Here is a 25787-nt window from a genome sequence, read left to right on the forward strand (position 1 = left end):
TAATCACTTGCATAAGTGTATAGACTCGGTTATACCAGACAGCATCAAAGCCAGAGCCCCAAGTAAAAACAAGCCACCATGGTTGACAGCCAGCATCAACAAACTTTACAACAAATGCAAAAAGATGCTGTCCAAGAAAACAAAGGCAAGGCCCCAACAATGGAAAAGCACCCTCCTCAGCCTCAACAGGCAAAAAAGACTACATGTCAAATCCTCCAAGGGCTTCTTTGAGAAAACTTTGCAAGCACAGCCAAGGATAACCATAAGGCTGTTTACAGCTATGTACATAGCCTAAAAGGTAGGGCCCAAGCATGTGCAGAACTAGTGACTAATGGTATCACATGCACTGACCCCACAGAGACAGCAAACCTGATAACAGACAGGTCTGGTGAAAATTTCATTCCCTTTTCCACTTCAAACTTATCACAAACTTTCCCCTAAATTCCCCTTCACCACACATATCTGAAGAGCAGGTCATTAAAGCCTTGTTCAAGGCAAAAACACAGCCTCTATGGGACCAGGCTGCATCCTGGCTGCCTTCAAACAGGCTAAAACATGAACTAGCATCACCATTAAGTACCCTTTTCAATCATAGTCTAGCCACAGGCTTTGTTCCTGCGGAATGGAGAACAGCAACAGTTATTGCCTCCACAAAGGTGGCCTAGCAACAGACCCAGAGAATTACAGACCCATAAGCCTGACCAGCCTCATCTGTAAGGCCATGGAACGTATCATTATGGACTTCATAAATAAAGATATAGGTGACCTTCAAATCATGGATCCAACCCAATTCGACTTCGTCAAGGGCAGATCCCGACTGTTTAATCTGGTGAACTTCTTCAAAAAATGTGACCAGGGTCATTGATGACAGCATATCTGTGCACATAGTATACCTCAACTTGGCAAAGGCTTTTGACACAATCCCACACTCAGGTATTACCAATAAAATTAGCAAACTGAATATACACCCCTTTGTTGTAAGATGGGTTGCCAACAGGCTCACAAACCGGACACACACTATCAAAGTGAGTGACTCCACATCAGCCAGCAGACCTGTCACTAGCAGGATGCCACAGGGGTCAGTGATGGGCCTCCTACTATTTGGTAGTTCAGGCCAAATTTAAGGGGTTGTGGCTGGTCGAGTTTGTGGACGACTGCAAACTGGGTGCAATTACTGAATCCACAAATGATGTCAGTATACTCCAGTATATGCAGACAAATGACTGGTGTCTTAGTCACGGTCTCAAACTGAATGCCAAAAAAATGCATCGTCATTCCCTTCGGCAAAAACAATATCCCATCACACTATCAAATCTACAACAATACCCTAAGTACCCACGAAGTGGTAAGGGAGCTGGGATCACAAGTTGACTGCGATCATAACTTCGACCAGCATGTGTTTACTGTAGTATGGAAGGCTTTATGTGCAGCACATTTGATTAGTAAAGGCTTTGCCTTGAAAGCAGGAGTTGATGACCTCTCTATACTCGGTACTAATCCGGCCCACAATTGCAGCAATTGGAGAGACCTCAGAGGTTTGTAACAAAGAAGATCAAGGGACTCCAGCATGTGCCTTACACAGATCAACTAAAGTCCCTATCACTATAGTCTGTATCATATAGATTTCTCTGGGGAGACTTATGTCTGGCTTACAGAGCAATCTGAGACCCAAACCTAATGAACTTGCTGCATATCTGTAAATCATACAGAACTAGAGCTGCCTGTTCCAGGGTCCTAAATACGGGCTGCAACTTAAATAGGACATGCTGGAGAGACAGCTTTGTCTCCCAGTGACTCCCATATCTTTGGAATAGACTACCAATTCATGTGAAACAGAGCACCTCTATGACACTGTTTAACAGAAACCTGGACGAGTGGATGGAGCATCGTAAATTCTTACCGAGGATAGTGCCCACAACCCTCCTGGACATGGGCAGTCATTACAAAATGCAATCCTAGGTATTGACTAGTATATCTATGGTATTACATTGATATGAAATTTGTGGATAGAAACTGTTGTTGGTACTCGAAGACACCTTCCGACAATTGTGGAACAAATAGATTGTATCAAAAAACAGAAGGAGTCACCACGTACAAATTAATACCTCCTTTTGTAGCAAAAACAATAAATTTTATTGCTTTTGCTACAAACGGAGGTATTAATTTGTACGTGGTGACTCCTTCTGTTTTTTGATACAATTGATATGAAATTGCTAGACTTGAAAAGATCTCCGAGTCGATAGCCTAGTAAACTCCTATGATCCTATGATCTATTGAAGTATTACGTAATAAACACACATGGGAATACAGCTTATGTTCATAATTACTAATGAACACTAAGCAGTATCTCCAGTATACAAATGGACAATGGCAAAGAATCTTTCTGTCTCACAACATGGCATTTCACACCTTACCCTCAATTTCATGTAGGTCTCTCAGTTACCGAAATATAAAAATAAGTATTTTGACATGAATAATGCATGGAAAACAGTTAATTTTTCTACTGCAGTACATCCTAAATCAATAAACTTAGTGCAATTTTGATAATTACATTACGCTTTGCCCTTTCCATTGTTGCCTGTCAATTAGCAAGTAAGTTAATTAGTTAAAGAAGCCAGACCTGAAAAAAGGTCTGGACATCAATAGGCAGCATGGTATGGGTGTTAATTGGAAGAACACAAAAAAGGGTTATAAGTGTCAATGCGTTAAAGCAGAAGGAAGTAGGAAAGCCAGACAGAAGGGAGATAAAACCTCTTACACACACTGTAGTAACAAAGAAAAACAAAGACAGAAAAAGTAATACAAAATGGAATGACTAGATAGTGAGGAAGAGGATGATGAAAGTATGAAAAGTAGGGGTGATAAAAAAAAAAAGACCATGCTGCTTTGCCAGGGATGGCTTACATCTGTCCCCTCTAGCATTTTGATTGTTGACAAACACATTGTCCACATCCATATTGCTTTTTTTCTGCAATGCCATCCTGATAAATCTACCAAAATAATGAAACAAGCAAAGGAAAATATGAAGGTGCTAAAAGACCACTGCTAAACAAGAATTTCCATTCCCTACAAGCCCTTCTTACCCTGGGGGACACTGAAGTTTGCGTAGTGAATGCTGCATCATTTAAAACAGTGGAGAGCACTCCTTCCACACATTTAGACCGACTACTGTGCAGGAGGGGAGAAAAAGGTGGAGGTGTCTCAATCTACATCCAGAAGAGACTCACATTAAGGCTGGTAAAGCACCATGATGCACTAGGGCTTCTTTACACCCAAATAATCATCAGAAACGCCCCACACCATATATTAGCTAGCTGTAGAACTCTCTTTATCACACAAGAAAGTGACAACACCTATCTACTGGAACTAGAATCACTCAGTATTAAACCTAATACCATTTTCCTAGAGAATCTAAACTATCCAACTATAGACTGGGAAAACTACACCACCACTAGTCCACAAACACAGAGATTCCTGGACTTTGTCAATACAAAATGCCCTAGAAAAATCATTCAGAGTACCCACTAGGGGGTAAAACATCTTGGGCCTGGTCCTTACTAATATGGGTGCAACTTGCACCGTTCCTTGCATTTCTTCATCACTTGTTATCTCAGACCATTAAAGCACTCTCCTTCAAAATAAAGCTGAAACCAGAGATCCCTTCCACCCACGGTACCTTTAGAAATTTCTTTAAGACAAACTACCTACTGCTAATTGTTACATTTTCAAGCTTCATATTCCCACCAAACCCAGTTAACTGTACTAAATACGGAGAAGCTTACACCACCACAGTATAATAGCATATAAACTGTTGCATAGATGCAGTTATATCCCATAGGAACAAGTGCAGGGCAAACTCCTGAAACAAACCCACATGGTGGAACCATGACATCAAAAGTTTTATAATAAAAAGAAAATAATTTTGACCAAAAGTAAGAAGAGTAATTCCCAGAAAGTTAGAGTCCTTGTCACTGAAATAAATAATTCAGGAACATAATAAAATCCTCCAAATCCATGTCTGAGGCTAAAATAGCTACCTAAACCACAGACAATCACAACACATTTTTTAGTTATGTTCGTAATCTCAAAAACACAGCACAGCAGTGTATTGACCTGATTGTGAATGATGTTACCTACACTAAGGCTGAAGATATAAAGAACCTACTGGCCAAGAAATTCAGCTCTAACTTTACCCCTCTCTCCCCTCCATCTGTCCCTCAAGATGTACCTGAAACTGGTTTGCTCCAGCCATCACAACACACCACATGCTAAAAGTGCTATCAAAAGTTAAAAATACTGCATTGATGGGTCCTGACGATATCACTGGATGCAGCATAAATAGCATGAAGCACAATTTAGCCACACCTCTAACAACAATGTTCAATCTCAGTCTCCATACCGGTTTTGTACCAAGTGAACAGAGAACAGCTGCAGTTATTCCCCTGCATAATGGAGGACCTTCTATAGGCCTAGGCAATTACAGACCCATAAGTCTGACCACCCTCATATGCAAAGCCATGGAAAGACTTATTTTGGAATTAATCAATCAAAACATAAGGATACTCCAAACACTGGATCCATCTTAGTTTGGATTTGTCAAAGGCAGGTCATGCTTACTCAACCTAGTGGATTTTTTCGAAAAGGTCACCAAAGCAATGGATGAAGGCAAAATGGTACACAATGCATACTTTGACCTGGCCAAAGCTTTTGACATAATTTCCTACTCAGGCATAACAGAAAATATAAATAAACTGGGAATAAACCTCTGTGTCAACTGCAGGATTGCCAACTCATGCATGGGACGCAGATGCTCAAAACAGGGGAAGTTATCTCCACTAAGAGACTAGTCACTAGTGGAGTCCCCCAGGGTCCTGTGCTGGGACCTCTCCTATTTGGCATCTACTTTTCTTAAGTAAAAGCCAATACCAAAGGGCTCTGGCTAACTAAGTTTGCAGATAACAGTAAGCTAGAAGCAATCACTGAATCCCCAAATGACTTAACCATCCTGAAGGAAGGTTTGTCCCAGATAAATAGCTGCTGCCAAAATCATGGCACATTATTGCATCCTTTGGGAAGTCATCTACCCCAGGGAACTATTACACTGACAACACACCCCTAACATTTGACCCAGTTGTTCAGGATTTGGGAACTTATGTGAACAGTGACCTAACTTTTGACCAACATGTGTCCATTGTTGTAAGTAAAACCTTCTATATTGCACAGCGTATAACCAAAGGAATTGTGTCTAGATCTAGGGATATCATTGCCCCATTTACTCAGCCCTCATTAGGCCAGTCATTGAATATAATGCCCCCTTTGGCACGTATCTGTCTAGACACATGCAACACCTGGATTGCCCACAGAGATACCTCATAAAAGGATACAAGGCTTAACCAACATTTCCTACATGGACCGACTCAAAACCCTGTCACTATACTCAGTACCCTACAGACTGCTAACACGTGACTTGTGTCTGGCACAAAAGGCATCTCCCGACTCATTACTGTTGGATTTATTGTACATCAGCAAGTCAAATGGCATCAGAAATAGTCGGTTTAGGGATCTAAAACATTTCTGCAACATCAACAGGAACAGGTATATATTGCAGAGGATACTGTTGCTGTGGAACAGACCCTCCCATCCACAAAAAAGTTCATTCCTGTCCATATTCAAACACAATTTAGATCTATGGATGGGAAACAGAAGATTTATCCCAGGACTGCCTTCTGTACTATTAATGGACAGCTCTGAAATGCTTTATCCTATGCATGGATCCCCTCAAATTATCTATGGTATGATCCTGGCTATTCTCATTATGGGTAATATATAATTATTGACCATGGGATGGGATGGGTAAGGTCAATCTATAACCAGATGGGATAGTTTATTTTAAGCACAAACAGGAAAATTGGCTAGGCTTAAAATGGACTGCAGGAGCAGTTATCCTAGTACTTACCTGCGAATGTATAAATATTTCTACTTGATATTCATGAAGGAAGAGAATCCTATCAATATAAAAATCCAGGATAAGGGATATGAAGGAAGTGTACTAAAAGAACTCTAGAAATTAGAGGTGTACAAAGTAATGTGGTCTGCTGGGATTCCTCCGAGAATTTGGCAAGAACTAAGAGGAAGACACAGTTGTGTGAAGCCATGCTCATAACAACTGAGTCTCCAAACCATCTACCAACTACTCCATTTATTACTACTGGGTAAATGGCTATATAGTCAAGCCCCTTTCTGTTAGAAGTTTGCAGCAGTGAACCATCCTCCTATATAGTCTGACTTTACCCTTGAAGAGAAAATCTGACTTCAAAATCAAAAGTGATGAGCACTGTGTCAGAATAACTAAAAACATCTGTCTAAAAATATTATTGATTTCACTATATATAGGCATTAAAAATCCTGCAGCAGATTTGTATTGGACCAGCTAAAAAGGCACAATCAAAACACAAATACACGTACATAGCCATTTACAGACTCCCTTTTATCACTGAACCATGGAAGATATATGTCTATTTAAAAAAAATATATATTTCAGTTCACTGGCTCAAGTTAATGAGCCAGACTATGTTAAAGAAGTATTTTGGTGTTACTCTGACCTCATCGGCATAAGGTCAGCTGAAGATTTTACTCATGTTTAGAAAGATTCGGCCTAACAAGAAAATTCTGATGTATTAATCCAAGACTTGGTACCTAATAATTTAAGAAACAAGATAGCAAAAATTACATAGCAAATGTGCGTTTGACTCAGATGAAGTTTTTGCACACAGGCTAAAAAAATACACAGTGATACAAAGATCATTCCACTAGTTATGGACATGTTTCAGCCAAGCAATCTCATTAGCACACAATGTCAAAAATTTGATTTAAATGTAAAGTCTAGCTGCTTATAATTAAACACATTACAGTACAAATTAAAATAAATATATGTAAATACAAAAAAGCAAATGTGCTTTAAATGGGCTTAGTCCACAGCTACAGGTTAAAATGACCATAAATATACAGCAACATCAAATAATTGTATTTCCTGTTTTCTTTTGTATTTAATTCTTATAAATGACAGGAACTGTCTTGAAACTCTGTGTAGGCGTACATAATAAAACATGGCATTATAAAATGCAGTCATTCACTTCTGAGAGTCCTCCATTCTGGTATGTTACATTAGGAAATCTTTGTCAGGATTCATAACCTTCAGTTGAGTTTACAGTTGAACACTCCTTGAAGATGTACATAATTGACTGTGAGTGAGTGACTACATGTACTGTTGAGAGTGTGAATGAATCTGCAATGGAATAAAATTCTACCCAACATAACTCTATGATTTGTAGCCACTGAGTTCCAAGACTGGCTATAGTTTCCCTGTGACCCTAAAATGGATAAAGCAAGCATCAAAAATAAATGTTTTTCAGAATTTTCCTGAAAATGACAGTGTCACTTTAATTATGTGACTCATAATATACCAACCATTAACATCTGAGCTTGACCAAGAGTTCATAAGAGTTTTATTTTTCCACCCAATATGTTGTTTCTGACACTCAGTAACTTTCTTCCATTGACATCAGAGGTGTTGTTGACACAGCTTCTAACTACTATCTACTTAAATAATGCATTGAAGTACTTTATGTACCCTAGCGTGTTTGCAGCTTAATCATTTATTGATTACTCCAGAGTGTCATGGCTAAAGAAATCTATTCAAAACACATTCACTCTTTTTAAATAAACCATCTAGGCAATTCAAATTATTCAACATTAGACAAACTAACAACAAACACTGTGCACCCTCAAAGTGCTGGCCTTAATTAGGGCTATGGTGCTTCTGTTAAAAAAAAAAAAAAAACTTTCAAGCTCTACATCTGAGATGGCCTTTCAGGTGGAAGTAGTATACAAGACTGGAATTCATAATATTAAGCTTTTAATATAGGACAATTTCCAACAGAAGCTAATCCACCTGCCAACATTCCTTTATTTATGTGCTCATCTCTACAAGTATCTTATGGAGTCCTAAGGATATGTACCAAAACAGTACAGCTAGAAATCATTTGTTTTGTAATACTGGGGCCAAAATATTCAAGCCATATTATGAATCATAACATCATTCAAAAGGTCATATTCTGATTTCTGCTAAGAAGTTATGTATTTCACCACAGGTTAGTGATTACTTATTTGGAACCAGTTTCAGAGTGATCTCTTCCTTTCTGCTGAATGGGGCTGTTTGTGACATGAATACAAGATTAAAAGTAAAGTGGAATTATAAGCTTTCTTACCTGCAACAGGTGGACCAACAGTCATAGGTATGGACATCAAGCCGAGGAGGAACCCAATTGCTTGGGATACATTTTCTGCACCGACCAGTTCATAGGCAATTGGAGCCATAAGGCAGATAAAACAGCCATCAAACAGACCCATAAGAAGGCAGACAGCAATCAGACCCCCAAAGGCATTGCAGAGTGGAATCATCATAGACAAAAAACCAATAACGAAGAATGAGATTACCTAAATGCATAAAAAGATACAGTGTGATAAATGCTTTAGCAACTACTAGTCATTACATGATAACGTACATTAGAATCACAATACGTGTACATCAGGTTTTATCTCTATACACAATCTTTTTGTAACAATTAATATATATATATAAGTCAGATATAGGTAGCAATGTGGACCAGTGTGTAGTTTAACAAGCACAAATCAATTAAGAATGACTATCAGAGAATGGGGATTATTTTAGAATTCTCAAAGTTCACATACTTTTAGAAGATCCCCCTTTATGATCGTTAGTGGCATCCTATGCACCAAGTGTTTTTTTTTTTATTTTTTACTTCACATTTGCATCAGAACATGCTGTCCATGTGGTAGAGTGTTATAAATTGGGAACATTTTATTCTGGGAAAACAGCTAAGAAGCTTGGCAAATATATTTATAAACATCAGTATTTTATTAAGACAAAAAATATATTAAAATGTCTTGTATAGGAATCAGTTGAAATTTTCTCCATATAAGACATTTGTATTTTATGTGATTGATCACCAGCTTGTTGATTCAGGGTATGGAAATGGTGATAACAGTTTAAATGACAAATAATTTAAATTGTAATTTTTAGTCAATGCTGTTTTTCCTGGTGAAACTTATTTTATCAACTTTAAGTGTAAATTAAGCAAAGGCTTTTAAAACATGTTATAACAGTATTTACTAATTTTATATTTTCATGGCTTTTAATTTTGCATCATGTGATGCAGTCAGTTGTTTTTGTTAGAATATTATATAAGAAGTTAAATGCATTTCAGCAACAGTTTCATGAGGTTAATAGCCAGGATTCAGAAAAGCTTATTATGAAGAAGCCATAACATAGCCATTTTTCCCCTTGTGGTAAGCCATTCCAGTTCTTGGACTGCCCTACAGCTAAGGTTTTCACTAATGAACGGGATTCAGAGCAATGGGTGGTCTCACAGGCACATTTGCCTGATAATTTGGCAGTCTGGAGGAGCTGATAATGCTAATTAGCTATGTGTTTTCTCAAAAAAATACAAGCAATTCCTGTTAAAGGAAAAAGTGATTGCTTAAAATACTGCAAGCACCATTTCACTCCAATGAGAGTACTCATTATGCAGGTAGGTTCAGCTAAGATGTTCATAGGTAAGTACAAGGCTATCTGCCCAAGGGCATTTATAAGCCTACCCAGAGTGTGTTGGCTTTTGCCACCCCCTTAGATTAGTTCCCTGTGCCGCTAACCAGCAGAGCCATTAGTTCCCTGCGCCTCTGTCCAGTAGAGCCACTGCAGTGATCCCCGGGGTAAATTTTCTGTTTTCCATCCACCCGTCAAGGTTTCTCTTGAAGAGTGCTAGTGAGGGGCTCTGCCTGATGTATATTGGAATCTTGTTCCAAAGCATGGGGAGTTTCTGGGTCAGGAATCTATCCCTCCAGCATGTCCTATTTATCGATGTGGTAAGGCTTGTATCCCTAGAGCGTGTGGCTCTCAGGGATTTTTTTTTTAGGTGGAGCATATCCATCAATTCAGGGTTGGACATGGCCTTGTATGTCAAGCAGAGATCATCTCTGAGTAAGCGGTAGTTAGTGCTTGAGTAGTTCTCCCAGTTAATGTTTGGGTAGTTGAAATCACCCAGTATTAAGGTGTTTGGTAAGACCTTCATATATCCCGGTGTCTCCAAAAACGTGGAATGGGGATCCTGGGTCATGGTGGGTGATCTGTAGCAAGCACTTGGATGATCTCTGATGCATCGTGCTGCACCACTAACCTGGAGGTGTGAGTATCCTTGATGGATATGGATACACCCCCGCCTTTTGTGTTTCGGTCTGCGTTCTGTGGTCGAAAGGTAAGGAATGAGTTATAGCCTGGTAATGCTGGAGTGCTCTCTGGAGCCTTAAACCAGGTTTCTGTTACTGCACAGATATCGATGTTCTCCATACTGAGGAGTGCCTCAAGTGTATGCATTTTGAGGTTTAGACTTCTGGCATTGAGCAGCATTACCCTCATTTTTTGGTTACTTGTGCTATTTACGGTGGAGGGTTTGTCTATTGAGCCTTGCCTAAAAAAGGTACTATGGGAGCGGCAAGAGCCTTTGCCAGTATTCAAAAGCCTAATGGTGACAGGTGCAAGCTATCTCTTGTGAAGCAATGTGACTTGTCAAGCATGTCATCCCAGGCAGACAGATACTCCCCTTTGAATGACACCAGAAACTTAGCCAATTGTTGAAGTTGATCATTTTTTCTTTATACTGTGGCATCATTCTTTTTGAGGGTAGGATGCTACTCAGGGTCAGGATCATACCTGCCTGGGCTACATGATCAGAGAGCTCTTCCATGTCACTTTTCGTGTAGTCCAGGGAAGTACGTCTCAGGTCATTCACACCAACATGTACAATGACAGAGTCATATTTGTACTTGTTCTGGAGTGACCTGAGTGCTTGTGTTATGTGGCGGATCCTGGCACCCAACGAGCAGCTAACTGTAACCTTCTCCTTGTCCAGCCTAGTTAGTGGGACATCAGTGTGCCTGACTATAGGGTCGCCTATCACTAGTGTGTTGGGCATGTTATTTTGCCTTAAGGGCTGTGACTGCGTGGCACACTGATTATGTGAAGTATGTGTTTCATGGTTGGTGATGGGTTGTGGAAGTTGCTTGGATGTCTGCTTTGGAGGTCTCTGTTGCTTTTGCAGATTTTTATTTAGAGCCTCCAAGTATGTTTTTGTGTATTTATGTGTGTTATTTGCCTGTGTTGGTCTGTTAGGTCTATGTGAGACTGTTGGTGTGTTGCAAGTATTACCCTTCTCCTCTTGACAGTCATTACATTCTGGGGTTGAGAGAGCTTTGCCTCCAGTCTGGCTGTATAATTGCATCTCTCGCATATATTAGTGTTTGGTGGTAGGTGGAGAGGGTTGTATGTGTACATGAGGCAATTGTAACATTGCCTCAAAATGCCCAGATTCACCAGTTGGACTGGAGAGTACACTGGAAACTGCCCTTTGGATGTGACTGAATAGGTAGAAGCTGTTTTTTTGATTGACTGGTGTGGACGAACACAGAGCCTTGTCCTTCTGGACAGTATAAGGGGGCTAGTGCTAGAGATATTTAGTGCTTGTTATGAGTTTTAAGCAAGTGCAGTAATGGCTGTCGCACTTGGGTGGGAAGCTAGTAACAGATAAAAATACAATTTACAACAAAAAACAAATTTTAAAGTGCAGGCACAAGTAAATGCAATTTCAGTGTAAAATGAGCGTTCTGAAAAGCAATAAACGCCAGAAAACAAGCGTTTAGGCAGAAATAGCAATAAGCAACAAGAAAAAACAAAAAAGGTACTTAAACACTCCAAAGTCTTCCCTTATGTCTCTCTGGCATTGTAGGTCTCTGCAGGCCACCTGGGCAGGATCTCCTGAGCTTATACAAACACAAAAACCGCGCAAATGCGTTTTTTATATCAGAAAGATTAAAGAGATAGAAATTAGCCCAAAATGGCCAATAAAACTACAGTTTATGGACAGAAACCACTCCTTCAAGGGCAGATAGGCTGTTCAGAGCTCCCCACTCTCACTGGTGAACAAAGAAACTTCCTTTTTGCCCAAGTAAAGTATGACCAAACACAGAAGCTTAAACACAGTCCAGGTATCAGCAGGTATATGAAACTGGACTTTTCTAGCTTAGTAAGGTGGGAAAATAGCAAGATTTTTTTTTTCAAGAAAACAGTAGAAACAAATGCAAAAACACTTTTATAGTGCAGTAATGGCTGTCACACTTGAGTGGGAAGCCAGTAACAGGTAAAAATACAATTTACAACAAAAAACGAATTTTAAAGTGCAGGCAGATGTAAATGCAATTTCAGTGTAAAATGAGCATTCTGAGAAGCAATAAACGCCAGAAAATGAACATTTAGGCAGAAATAGCAATAAGCAACAAGAAAAATAAAAAAAAATGGTACTAAAACACTCAAAAGTCTCTCCTTATGTCTCTCTAGCATTGTAGGTCTCTGCAAGACACCTGGGCAGGATCTGCTGAGCTTAAACAAACAAAAACCGTGCAAATGCATTTTTTTATATCAGAAACATTAAGGAGATATAAATTAGCTCAAAATGGCTAATAAAACTACAGTTTCTGGGCAGAAACCACTCCTCCAAGGGCAGGTAGGCTGTTCAGAGCTCCTCACTCTCACTGGTGAACAAAGAAACTTTCTTTTTGCACAAGTAAGGTATGGCCAAACACAGAAGCTTAAACACAGTCCAGGTATCAGCAGGTATCTGAAACTGGACTTTTCTAGCTTAGTAAGGCGGGAAATTAGCAAGATTTGTTTGTTTGTTTGTTTTTTTTTTCAAGAAAACAGTAGAAACAAATGCAAAAAACACTTTTATAGTGCAGTAATGGCTGTCGCACTTGAGTGGGAAGCCAGTAAACCTTAAAAATACAATTTACAACAAAAAACTAATTTTAAAGTGCAGGCACAAGTAAATGCAATTTCAGTGTAAAATGAGCGTTCTGAGAAGCAATAGATGCCAGAATAGCAATAAGCAACAAGAAAAACCAAACAAATGGTACTTAAACACTCCAAAGTCTCCCCTTATGTCTCTCTGGTGTTGTAGGTCTCTGCAGGACACCTGGGCAGGGTCTGCTGAGCTTATACAAACACAAAAAAAATGTGCAAATGCATTTTTTATATCAGAAAGATTAGAGAGATAAAAATTAGCCCAAAATGGCCAATAAAACTAAAGTTTCTGGGCAGAATCCACTCCTCCAAGGGCGGGTATTCTGTTCAGAGCTCCACACTCTCACTGGTGAACAAAGGAACTTCCTTTTTGCCCAAGTAAAGTATGGCCAAACACAGAAGCTTAAACACAGTCCGGGTATCAGCAGGTATATGAAACTGGACTTTTCTAGCTTAGTAAAGCAGGAAAATAGCAACATTTTTTGTTTTTCTTGTTTTTTTTTTTTCAAGAAAACAGTAGAAACAAATGCAAAAACACTTTTAAAGTGCAGTAATGGTTGTGGCACTTGAGTGGGAAGCCAGTAACAGTTAAAAATACAATTTACAACAAAAAACGAATTTTAAAGTGCAGGTCACAAATAAATGCAATTTCAGTGTAAAATAAGCATTCTGAGAAGCAATAAACACCAGAAAACGAGCGTTTAGGCAGAAATAGCAATAAGCAACAAGAAAAAACAAAAATAATGGTACTTAAACACTCAAAAGTCTCTTCTTATGTCTCTCTGGCATTGTAGGTCTCTGCAAGACACCTGGGCAGAATCTGCTGAGCTTAAACAAACACAAAAAACGTGCAAATGCATTTTGTATATCAGAAAGATTAAGGAGTTAGAAAGTAGCCCAGAATGGCCAATAAAACTACAGTTTCTGGGCAGAAACCACTCCTCCAAGGGCAGGTAAGCTATTCAGAGCTCCCCACTCTCACTGGTGAACAAAGAAACTTCCTTTTTGCCCAAGTAAGGTATGGCCAAACACAGAAGATTAAACACAGTCCAGGTATCAGCAAATATCTGAAACTGGACTTTTCTAGTTTAGAAAGGCAGGAAAATAGCAACATTTTTTGTTTTTTTGTTTTTTTTTTCAAGAAAACGGTAGAAACAAATGCAAAAACACTTTTATAGTGCAGTAATGGCTGTCACACTTGAGTGGGAAGCCCGTAACAGTTAAAAATACAATTTACAACAAAAAACGAATTTAAAGTGCAGGCACAAGTAAATGCAATTTCAGTGTAAAATGAGCATTCTGAGAAGCAATAAACACCAGAAAATGAGCATTTAGGCAGAAATAGCAATAAGCAACAAGAAAAACCAAATAAAATGGTACTTAAACACTCCAAAGCCTCTCCTTATGTCTCTCTGGCGTTGTAGGTCTCTGCAGGACACCTGGGCAGGATCTGCTGAGCTTAAACAAACACAAAAAACGTGCAAATGCGTTTTTTATATCAGAAAGATTAAAGAGATAGAAATTAGCCCAAAATGGCCAATAAAACTACAGTTTCTGGGCAGAAACCACTCCTCAAGGGCAGGTAGGCTGTTCAGAGCTCCCCACTCTCACTGGTGAACAAAGAAACTTCCTTTTTGCCCAAGTAAGGTATGGCCAAACACAGAAGCTTAAACACAGTCTGGTATCAGCAGGTATCTGAAACTGGACTTTTCTAGCTTAGTAAAGCAGGAAAATAGCAAGATTTTTTTGTTTTTTTTTCTTTTTTTTCAAGAAAACAGTAGAAACAAATGCAAAAACACATTTATAGTGCAGTAATGGCTGTCACACTTGAGTGGAAAGCCAGTAAACCTTAAAAATACAATTTACAACAAAAAACAAATTTTAAAGTGCAGGCACAAGTAAATGCAATTTCAGTGTAAAATGAGAGTTCTGAGAAGCAATAAATGCCAGAAAATGAGCGTTTAGGCGGAAATAGCAATAAGCAACAAGAAAAAACAAACAAATGGTACTTAAACACTCAAAAGTCTCCCCTTATGTCTCTCTGGCTGTTCAGAGCACCCCACTCTCACTGGTGAACAAAGAAACTTCCTTTTTGCCCACGTAAGGTATGGCCAAACACAGTCCAGATATCAGCAGGTATCTGAAACTGGACTTTTTCTAGGTTAGTAAGGTTTTTTTGTTTTGTTTCAAGAAAACAGTAGAAACAAATGCAAAAACACTTTTATAGTGCGGTAATGGCTGTCACACTTGAGTGGGAAGCCAGTAACAGTTAAAAAAACAATTTACAACAAAAAACGAATTTTAAAGTGCAGGCACAAGTAAATGCAATTTCAGTGTAAAATGAGCATTCTGAGAAGCAATAAACGTCAGAAAATGAGCGTTTATGCAAAAATAGCAATAAGCAACAAGAAAAACAAAAAAAAAATGGTACTTAAACACTCCAAAGTCTCTCATGTCTTTCTGGCATTGTAGGTCTCTGTAGCACACCTGGGCAGAATCTGCAGATGTGGGGGTGGGGAAAGAGTTTGTGTGTGTGTGCGTGTGTGTGTGTGTGTGTGTGTGTGTGTGTGTGTGTGTGTGTGTGTGTGCTCACACACTCACATGCATGTATGAGTGTGTGTGTGTGTGTGTGTGTGTGTGTGTGTGTGTGTGCGCTCACACACTCACATGTATGTATGAGTGTGTGTGTGTGTATGCGTACATGTGTGTGTTTATTTGTGTCTGTACCTTTGTGCATGGGTGTCTGAATGGGTGTGTGAGTGTATGGGGTTGCTTCTGCCAACATGATGCATGGAATGATAGAAAGAAAGTACAGCTGTGTTTGTAAATCTACTGTAACACTAGATGTACAAATAAATAACTGTTGCAGTAGTCTAAGCTATATGGGCTATATTCTGCCAATGATATGACAGTTGGCCAGTAGTCAAGGTTTTACGGCACCTTCCACAAACTTAAACAGCTGAAGGGCTCCAGGAGAGCTGCATTATATCATTGGTTTGGTCACCAAACACTTCAGACCTTTCTTGCCATAGAGAAAGTGAGGCTAGAGCCCTGATAGACGAGTTTATTGCTAAGAACAAAGGGAAAAATTAAAAAGTGCACACCAAAGCAAAAATTAAAAAAAAAAAAAAAACATCTCATAGGAAAGGGACAGAATGAAAGGAGGGAGCATTTACTGCAACAGTGACTAGTCAAGCATCTACTGTTATGGTAAGTTTACTTACACAACTGTACTATGTTTATCATTAGATCACTGTTGCAGTAGCCTAAGCTTTATGGGTACAACACCAACATTAGAAAGAGAGGGCAAAGGAAGAATAAAGGTCCAGGAGCCCCTGGAGAATGGTCCTAGTAAAGCCTGTTCTAGACCTGGAAAAGGAATCTAGTTTGTAGTGTTTTGTGAAAACATGTTCAGGGGTCCAAGCTGCTGCCTCTAGAATATGCATAGAGTATACATCATTCCAAAAAGTCAAGAAGAAGAAAAAGAAGTCAAGAGCTTGGTAAAATGGGCAATAATGCTACCTGAAAGTGACTTGTTATGGGTGGAATAACAAAAGGTGACAACATGAGACAACCATATGGAAGTTATCTGATTTGACACTGGTTATCCGTTTTTTCTTTTCTTCATACAAAATGAGCAATTGATCAGAATTCTTAAAGGTTTTAGTTCTGTCAGGATAGTATCTGTGTTGTCTGTGGACATCTGGAGTATAGAAAATCCTCTTTCCCACATTTTTAGGTTCTGAAAAGAAGACAGAGATATATACAGCTTGACTTAAAGTAAACTCTGAAACCACTTTAGACATAAATTAAGGATTTGGTCTCAGATACCCTGTCTTTATAAAAAAATGAGATAAGGTCGACCCACTATATGAGAATGTAATTCAGATACTTTTCTTGCAGAGGTCAAAGCGATAGTTAATACTGTTTTCCAAGTTAACAAGGGAGAACCAGTGTAGCTTGGGCCAAAAGGAGGTCACCTCAATTATCTTTGGAAAGTCCCTATGAATCTTTAGAATGACCTCAGATATCAGTGGAAAGGGTGGAAATACATACACGAACATTCACATCCATGGGAATGAAAAAGCATTTGTCTTCCAAGATTGCTTGCAAGGAATCCTGGAGCAGAATTTCTTTAGTTGTCTACTGTAAATGGAGACAAATGATATATTTGAGGAGTTCACCACAGTTTGTTCAATTCTGAGAAGACCCTCCCCCCAGTTCAATTTCCATTTGTGAGGATCTGTCCTTGTCCTGCTCAGATTGTCAGCAATAATGTTTTGCTCTGGCAGAATGCAAGAAGCCTGGAGAGTTTGATTGTGATGGGTTTCTACATCCCAATCCACCATGGCTATTCTGCATGGAGAAAAGGATCTGGTCCCCCTCCCCTATTTTTTGTTTATGTACCACATCATTGCGGTGCTGTATTTGATAACTTGTAGAGTCCCTGGAAATCAAAGATGATTTGATTGACTCAGGAACATTTACTACTGCCAACATCTCTTTGACATCCATGTGTTTTGGTCTGTCCTGTTTGCTCCACAGACCCTAAACTTTCACCCCCAAGTAAAAAGCTCCCCAAGCAAATTCTGGGGCACCTGTTGTTACTGACTGAGTAGGAGATGGAAGGGAGAAGGGAAGGCTAAGGTTGAGAGAAACCTGGTTCATCTACCACTGTAACTGCCTTTTTACAAATCCAAGAGCAGGAATCTGAAAAGTTAGTGGGTGCTTATACCACACTGATTTGAGGAACCACTGTATTTTCCTCATTTGAAGTCTGGCCAAAAGAATCATGAGAATCATACATGGCATAAAACATAGAATCCTGAGAACTCCCTGGCTGTAGTCATGGACTGATTGGAAAAGATCAGGAACTGTTCTATGTACAGATGTACTTTATTCTGAGGGAGAAAGGCCCTCTTGAAACACCATCCTGTGAGAAGGAATAAGAGAAGATTTTGAATGATCATCTGGAATCCCAGTGTGATGGAGATCCCTTATTCTGGCAAGAGATTCAAGACAGTTTGAAAAAGACTCTGTAAATATAAGGCAGTCATCTAAATATGGAAAGATGTGTATGCCTTGCAAAATACAGTTAGCTATTACAAGTGCCAGGCACTTTGTAAACACCCTTGGTGCTGTAGATAATCCAAAGGGTAATGCGGGGAACTAAAAATGCAAGCCAGATACAGAAGATCTTATAAATAAAAATATCTGAAATCTTTGTGGATTTGTGTGTGATGGTAAGCATCTGTTAAATCTAATGTCACCAGAAAATGGGGAAGCTCTATGAGGAATAACAGGGATTGAAGGGACAGTGTTTTGAAATTTGGGAATTTAACACAAAAGTTAAGAAAGGAAAGGTCTTAAATTGATTTCTATGTTCCTTCTTTCTTTGGCACCAGATCCTTCCCTTGTTTGATCTGGTGGCACTGGATCTATGACCATCTGTGACCACATATGCTGGATGACTGGAAGAAACATTGAAGTCAAATTTGGAGGGTGTGGAGGAATGCCCTGAAAGGGAGGAAGACAGTCCCACTCCCATCTATATCCTTGCTGGATGAGTCTCGGAACTGATTTGTCTGAGCCTCTGATATCACAGAAGAAAATGTAGAGCTAGACTTTGGGAAAGATTTAAAGGATTGCCAGTGCAGAAGGTAGGTTCTGGAAAGGGCAGATAGTTATTATAACTTTTTGGACTGTCCTCACTTTTGAGAGACTACCCCTATGTTTTAGAGCTTCCCTGCCATTGCTTTTTTGAAGGTATGTTTGCTGGAAAGACTGTTTTGTTTCCTTGTAAGAAGATTCAGAAGTGGAAAGAAATCTCAATATATTTTGGTAAGGAAGATTGAAAAATCTAAGCAATCCTCTGGATTAACTTCCCATTTTCATCAAATCTTTTTAGGACATCAGCAGCAGATGGCCCAAATAATAACTCATTGTCAAGGGGAGAATTTTGAATCTCAGCTTTGGCATCCTCAGGTAGATTTTGTGAACATAATCATGTATATCATCTCACAAATGGCTCATTATCAGCTGCTCTTGCCATAGCATAAGCAGAATCACAATAACACTTTAAAGAATGCTTGGTTACCCGAGAAAAGGTAGAAATTAAACAATTCAGAGAAGCTTTATTCTCTATAGAAGGGAGCATGGCAATTAACCTCTTCATAATATCAAAAGAAGCCAGCAAAAACTTTAACACGTAAGGCTGGCAGTTTAGAATTCTGAAGATTAAAGTAGCAGAAGGACAGACTGTCTTCACGAATCTGCCAAAGGCTTTCCTATCCTTATCGAAAGGAATAGTATTAGCATTCACAAAATGCTTGGCAGTACAAGATTTTTATCAAAGAAATCCCTGCAGGGTCAAATTTGGGAGTAGAAAATAAATATCTGTATAGCTGAAGAAATCTGTCAGATTGTAAAACTGGAGTTTGACTGTAAACCATACTACAGGATGTTAAGAAAACATCTTTGACTGCTAAAAACACAAGAGGAACAGCTGCAGACTGAAGAAAGTCAAGATGTAACACTCAATATCTTTTGCTGAAAAACTGGAATTTCACTCTGTTCCCTCTGAAATAATTTTTTCATTTTGTAAATAGTCTCAGAAAAAAAAAAAAGACAACTCTTCTGGATGGGAATCAGAAGTATCACTTTGTTTGGAATCAGACTGTTCTGCCCGAGGAGAATTAATAGATGAAATCCCCCCCAGTCCAATCCCTGTTCTTCCAATTGGGAATCACTGTGAGACACAGGTAATTATTTTCCTTTCACCGCTCACTGAGGAATCAGAGATTAAAGAATTAAAGGTTTGGAATAAGCCCTTAGCAAGGTCAGATAAGTTCTACTTGTGCAAAGACAGAGAGACAGGAGAAGCTAAATGTATAACGTTCTATTTCTTTTTTTCTAGGAGACCCCTAGAAATAGACTAACTTAAAGCAGGAATACTTGTCTGGGAATCATTCGCCTTAGCCTGGCTTCACAGTACAGCATCTTCCATGCTCTCCTCCAGGACAAATAAGAGTGGTTCTCCTATACCAGTGAAGGACACCCCCAACAGTCACAGGGGATGTGGCTGACCATAGGTCCTTGGTGGCTTAATGAACTACACCAGAGGTATGCAGGAAAGAAGCTGGGTGGTCTGAGGAGCCAGATATGGCCACAGTAGGGTCACTCAACAGTAGATGATGCAGAGAAGAAGTCATATGTAAAGATGTTCCTTGGGATTTTTCTTTCTTTTTTGTGAATGGTGGTGCTAAGAAATGAACAGCAAGTATCCTGCTCCATGGATAACTGAGAAACCAGCTGAATAGAGGTTACTGAAGCCTGAGATAGCAACAACTCTACCATAAATAAAACACACTAAGTACAAAAATATACACAGTGACAAAACCTCCGAAAACACTAGCACTAGCCCCGATTTACAAAAATGCATTTATCCTTTGTTGACTGGGTTAGTAGCTCTAGTAGTCTCTTTTCATGGGATTTCACACAATGTTGTAAAAATTATATAAATATTTGTATGCATTTTTCCTTAAAAGAAACCCATTGAAGAAAACTTAGTATCCTAACAAGAATATCCCATGACAGTCCATTAAAATTCAGGACCTAGCTAAAATAAACAGTTTTGTCAGACAATAATACTGTTATTAATAACATTAATTATTAGATAAGGGTACTTATCTGCCCATCAGTGAAGCAACACTACCAACCGATGATCCTCCAATGCTTGCAAAAGGAGCACACTTAAATGGTAAGACCATTCTGAAGGGTTTGGCACCCAAACTACTGATTTTATGTGGCCCTCCTTGAACGCATCAGTGGTTAGAATATTTAGAAGATGACCTACACCTTTAAATACTGTCCAGCTGTCATATCCTTGGGAGGATACAACTCATACTACAGCTACTGTAACAGTGATCCAGTGATGAACATCCTAGTGTGATCACACCAGACAGCATTATTGTTGGCTAGTGAGCAATTCAGAGACAATGAGCCAGTAATGAGGTCTTTCTTGTTGCAGCCAAAGATGCCTCTAAATCTCATTTTATCACTGCTGTGGTAATTCTCTGACCTACTGTAGGAAATTACTGCACCCGATCAGCCTTTTTATGAATTCCATGGAATGTGTATTTGATGAAAGTGCTTACTAAAGTTTTGCTTTTTTTCCCACTCATGTATTTACACATTGGGACCTTGTGATTGTGAACGTGCTTTACATTTTGTCTTTTTTCTTTGCTTCCCTCTTTTTCATTCCCTGTTACTGCTGTTTTATCTGACTGCTTGTGGTTATTCTCCTTCCCCCACAAACTACCACTCACTGAACCTCATAGTACCCCCCCCCCTTATAGTTCAATCTTATATTCTCTGTGGCACTCTCTCCTCCCTCTACTCTAAGCCTTGTCTACCAACTTGTCTGATAGCCTGTCCTTTGTCTATTTTACAGTCTACTACCTGCGAGCTCCCTCCATTTCCTCCCACCCTGGAAAGGCATAAGATACTACTCAGGAAAATAACTCAGATATTCAGCAACTACTTGAAAACAAAAGCCATCTCCTGATATCCTGTGAAGACACCTTACCCGCAACGTGCCCTACAGATCAGAATTCCTCCCAAATAAGAAAGGCTCAGTGTATGTGGCAAATAGTACTATTCTTGACTAGTTATCTATGATATTTTTTGCTCTTTATTAACTATCTCAGTATTTATATACTAGTCACTTGAGACAGCAGCTAACCGCAGCCCTCCTGCACCCCCTACTCTACCCTATTTTGCAAACTTTCCATTCCTACTTTCCCCCACTAGTTTTTATACTGACATAGTTTCCCTGCTGCCTTTTACTCTTATTTTCCACTAGGTGGCACTATACCCCTATCTTGGCCTATACTCCAATATTTCTAATCCCTTGACCAAGTACGTAATAATCCCTTTACTTTAACTCTCTTAGTGTCCTTTCCCTTCTTCTCCTGTCTCTCCTCACATACTCCTACCCTTGAATACTTTATCTTCTCAGTCCTGAAACTCTCACGTCTCCTTCGCAACATTCACCTCTCTGCTGTAGTCCTTATAGCTATAGATTGTTTCTCTCACTGTGCTTGTCCATCCTTTGGCTCTAGTCTCCCATCCCCATAACTACCCTGACAGTGGAACCCTTCCTGACCCCCTTAGTGATCATCTTCCCATCTTCACTATACGTCTTTCAACCCCCTTACAAGTTACTCATAACTACATAACTACAAGATGCCATAAAAACTTTAACCCTGAAGCTTTCTCCAGCACCCTTAAATCTATTAACTGGAACTCCCTAAAAACCCTACCACTTGAAAATGCAGTAACTCACTTTAATACTATCTTCCTAGACATCCTAGATAATCATGCTCCCTTAATAACCAAAAGAATAAAAAGGAAAGCCACCCCTGGTTAACAAAAAATACGCTTATTACCATGCAACTCAGAGATAAAACATGGATACAATACAAGCAAAACAAATCTACATCTAACCTCAATAAATACAAAACTCTTCGTAACTTAGTAAAAAAACTCATCTCAATAGACCACCAAAACCACTTTATCCAACTTCAAAACAACCATAAAACTAACCCACAAAAGTTCTGGAGAGGTATAATCTCACTATTAAAACCTGGCACTATAGAAAACCCAAACCCCAGCCCAGATACACAAGACATAGATCTTGCTACCCAATTCAATTCTTTCTTCATAGATTCTATTTCCAAGCTTACTTCTTCCTTTACACATAATAATCCACCTCCTACCCTCTCTACTAACAACCTATCTCCCCCTTCAACTCCTTTCTCTCATTCACCCCCTCCTGAACTCCTTCCATTCTTGATTAAACCTACTGCAACTTCTACTATAAAAAAACTCCTACAGAAATTAAAACCATGCACCAATGCCCCTGACAACATTTCGTCATACTACCTCAGTATAGCTGCCGATGCCATTGCCCTCCCTATCAGTATCCTTAGCAATAGCTCTATCCAAGAAGGTTTAGTTCCCAAAACCTGGAAAAAAGCTTACATCATCCCTCTACACAAAGGAGGAAATAATTCTAACATCTCCAACTTCCGTCCCATAGCCATCCTCTCACCCATTTCTAAAGTCCTAGAGAAATGTATCCACCTTCAACTCCTTCCCCATCTCTTGGACAAAAATCTATTAACCCCTACCCAACACGGATTCAGACCCCATCATAGTACTATGACAGCCCTCCTATCCTTCCTTGAAACTGTGAATAAAGCTAGATATTCTGGGCTCACTGTATCTACCATTCTACTTGATCTCTCTAAGGCCTTTGATACTATCTCCCATAACCTACGTCTTACTAAACTATCTAATCTAAACCTTTCTCTCTCTTCACTCAACTGGTTTAACAGCTATCTCTCCAATAGACAACAAGCAGTCAAGTGGAAAAACGCTACCTCCTCCTTCCTGAACACCCCAACAGGTGTCCCACAAGGTTCCATTCTGGGCCCCCTTCTCTTTAATATTTTCATTAATGACTTCTTCCACACTATCCCTCAGGCTAACATTATTCAATATGCAGATGATGCCACAATCATCTGCGCTGCCTCATCCATCCCATCTCTTTTAAAGCTAACCCAGGATGCCTTCTCCACCACTGAAAAGTGGATGAAAGACAACCATCTAGCTCTTAATGCTGCTAAAACCAAACTTATGATATTTACTCCTTCAAAAACTACTAAAACTGATAATAAATCATTCTCCATCTCCAGCCAAAATAACATCCCCCTTGAGCTTGTATCAGAAACCAAACTATTAGGAGTCCAAATTGATGACAAGCTTAAATTCAATTCCCATCTTCTACAAAACATAAAGAAAACCCACCAAAAACTTGGCATGCTCTACCATCATAACTGATTCCTCAGCCCAGCTACTAAGATTACTCCCGCTACTACATTTCTCCTACCCTCCCTTCTCTATGGGGCACCTCTTCTTACTAATCTACAATCTTCCCTCAAAACCAAACTATCCTCTTGCTACAATAAAATTGCCAAATTCGCCACTTGTAACAAATCATCAACCCACCACTGTGAACCACTCCACAAACTGAACTGGTTAGAACTACCAAACTACCTCTCCTACACCCAACTCACCTATGCTCACAAACTGATCTTCCAGCCTCTCCTCTGCCCCGCACTCTCTTCTACCTTTATAATGCACCACACTCAACGACATCTAAGATCAAACAATCAAAACTTCATAGAAATTTACAGACCCCTCCACCCTCCTGGACAAAATCTCCTGTCCTTCTCACTAGCACGCTTATGGAACTCCCTTCCTCCCTCCATTCGTACCATTACAAGCTCCCATCCTTTAAAAAATCACTCCACTCCCACCAACCTCCACATGGGAGTGCTCCTGCTCTCACCCCTCTTACCCTACTCTTTACTCTGCTATTCTTTCTCTTCTTTCGCTCTAATTCCCAGGTAGCAATTTTCATGGGCTACCGGTATACTGCTCTCTCCCCTCAGAACCTACTCTTTACACTACTACTTCTTCTCTTCATCACTCAAAATTCCAGGTAGCTTTATTCTTTGACTACCTGCATACTAGCTAACTCTCCTCAAAAAAAAAAAAAAAAAAAAAAAAAAAAATTATAAATATATTGTTGCTTGTATACTCTGTGTTTTTAGACCTCTACACGTTTAATTACATAATCCGTACAATGTTTAACCTCATGTAATGCATATGTATATCTTCATCTTCATGTAATCTTATGTGGAGCTTTTCTCCCCAGGACTCCATTGAAAACGGGTTCTTCGGGCCCAATGGACTATCCTGGTTAAACAAATGCAAATAAATAAAAATAAATCATGAGTGTTTTTCATTTGTGGTGTGTTGCAACTGTTGGAAAACTTGTTTTTATCATTTACAACTTACCAATGACTTTATTTTGGAATCTGCGTCGGTATTTTTTCACGATATTGAGTTACACAGTTTCTACTGCAAGAAGCATGCTGTCTTTGTGTTTTGTTGCTAAGAACAGCCCATGAATTTTTTTTCCTAGAGCTGCAACCTCCTGCAAAGACATAATGACTGGCTGCACCAGCAGTGTATCACCACCTAAATTACTGCACAAACTGCTGTATTTCTATAACAGCTTCAGCAACAGTAAATGTCTATTATCTGGAAAGGCATGTTGACCTGTATTTTGTAGGTGGGATACCTTACTTTGAAAATTAATACATACAGTATGGAAATAAGTGAATGCCCTTCTAAAGAATTAACCTGTTTAGGTTACTCAGACTGATTTGCTGACATATGTAAATCACTACCTGAAACATTTAATGACATAAGTTTGTAGGGGTGTCTATACAGGAAAACTACGCAAATTAATCTAAAATACCAAAAAAGCACATTACAGTCTTTTTTCCTGTAAAATAAATTGCAGCTTCAAAATATAAAGCACATATGGATATTAACATAAGTGTAAAATGTACAGGCACGGGGTTAAGTTTGATACACTTTAAAATGAATGTTTCAGAATGGTTAGGTTTTTCACTTATGCTGTGCTGATGAGGCTGATAAAGGTGAACCATATGAATAGCTGGTGGCATTTGGATTATTGGCCTGAGCACATTACTAAAAAGCTCTGTGCTCACTGTGCAGCAATGAAGCTGGGTGCTGAAAGATTACTGCATGTCTTCCATGAAACATTGATAAACAGATTTTCCCGATACCTTTGTGCACACATACCAGTGAAGGATGTAATAGATATGATTTCTTTAATATTAACAGGCCATGTGAACTGCATTATTAACATAAAACTATTATTTGATTTAACAGACTTAGAAATGAAAATACTGTT

At 39.2% G+C, this 25787-nt stretch overlaps 1 protein-coding gene across 1 annotated transcript in view; it reads right to left on the bottom strand.

The window, feature by feature from the left end:
* The window catches only part of SLC16A10 (solute carrier family 16 member 10), a 758083-nt gene that overhangs the window by 35907 nt on the left and 696389 nt on the right, over positions 1-25787 (bottom strand). The window contains exon 6 of the mRNA XM_044062731.1: positions 8268-8496. Within this exon, the coding sequence (XP_043918666.1) occupies positions 8268-8496 (229 nt within the window). The remainder of the gene's footprint in view (positions 1-8267; positions 8497-25787) is intronic.

Source organism: Protopterus annectens, chromosome 2.part1 (assembly GCF_019279795.1).
Source record: "Protopterus annectens isolate FY-2018-M chromosome 2.part1, PAN1.0, whole genome shotgun sequence".
Classification (NCBI taxonomy): domain Eukaryota; kingdom Metazoa; phylum Chordata; order Ceratodontiformes; family Protopteridae; genus Protopterus; species Protopterus annectens.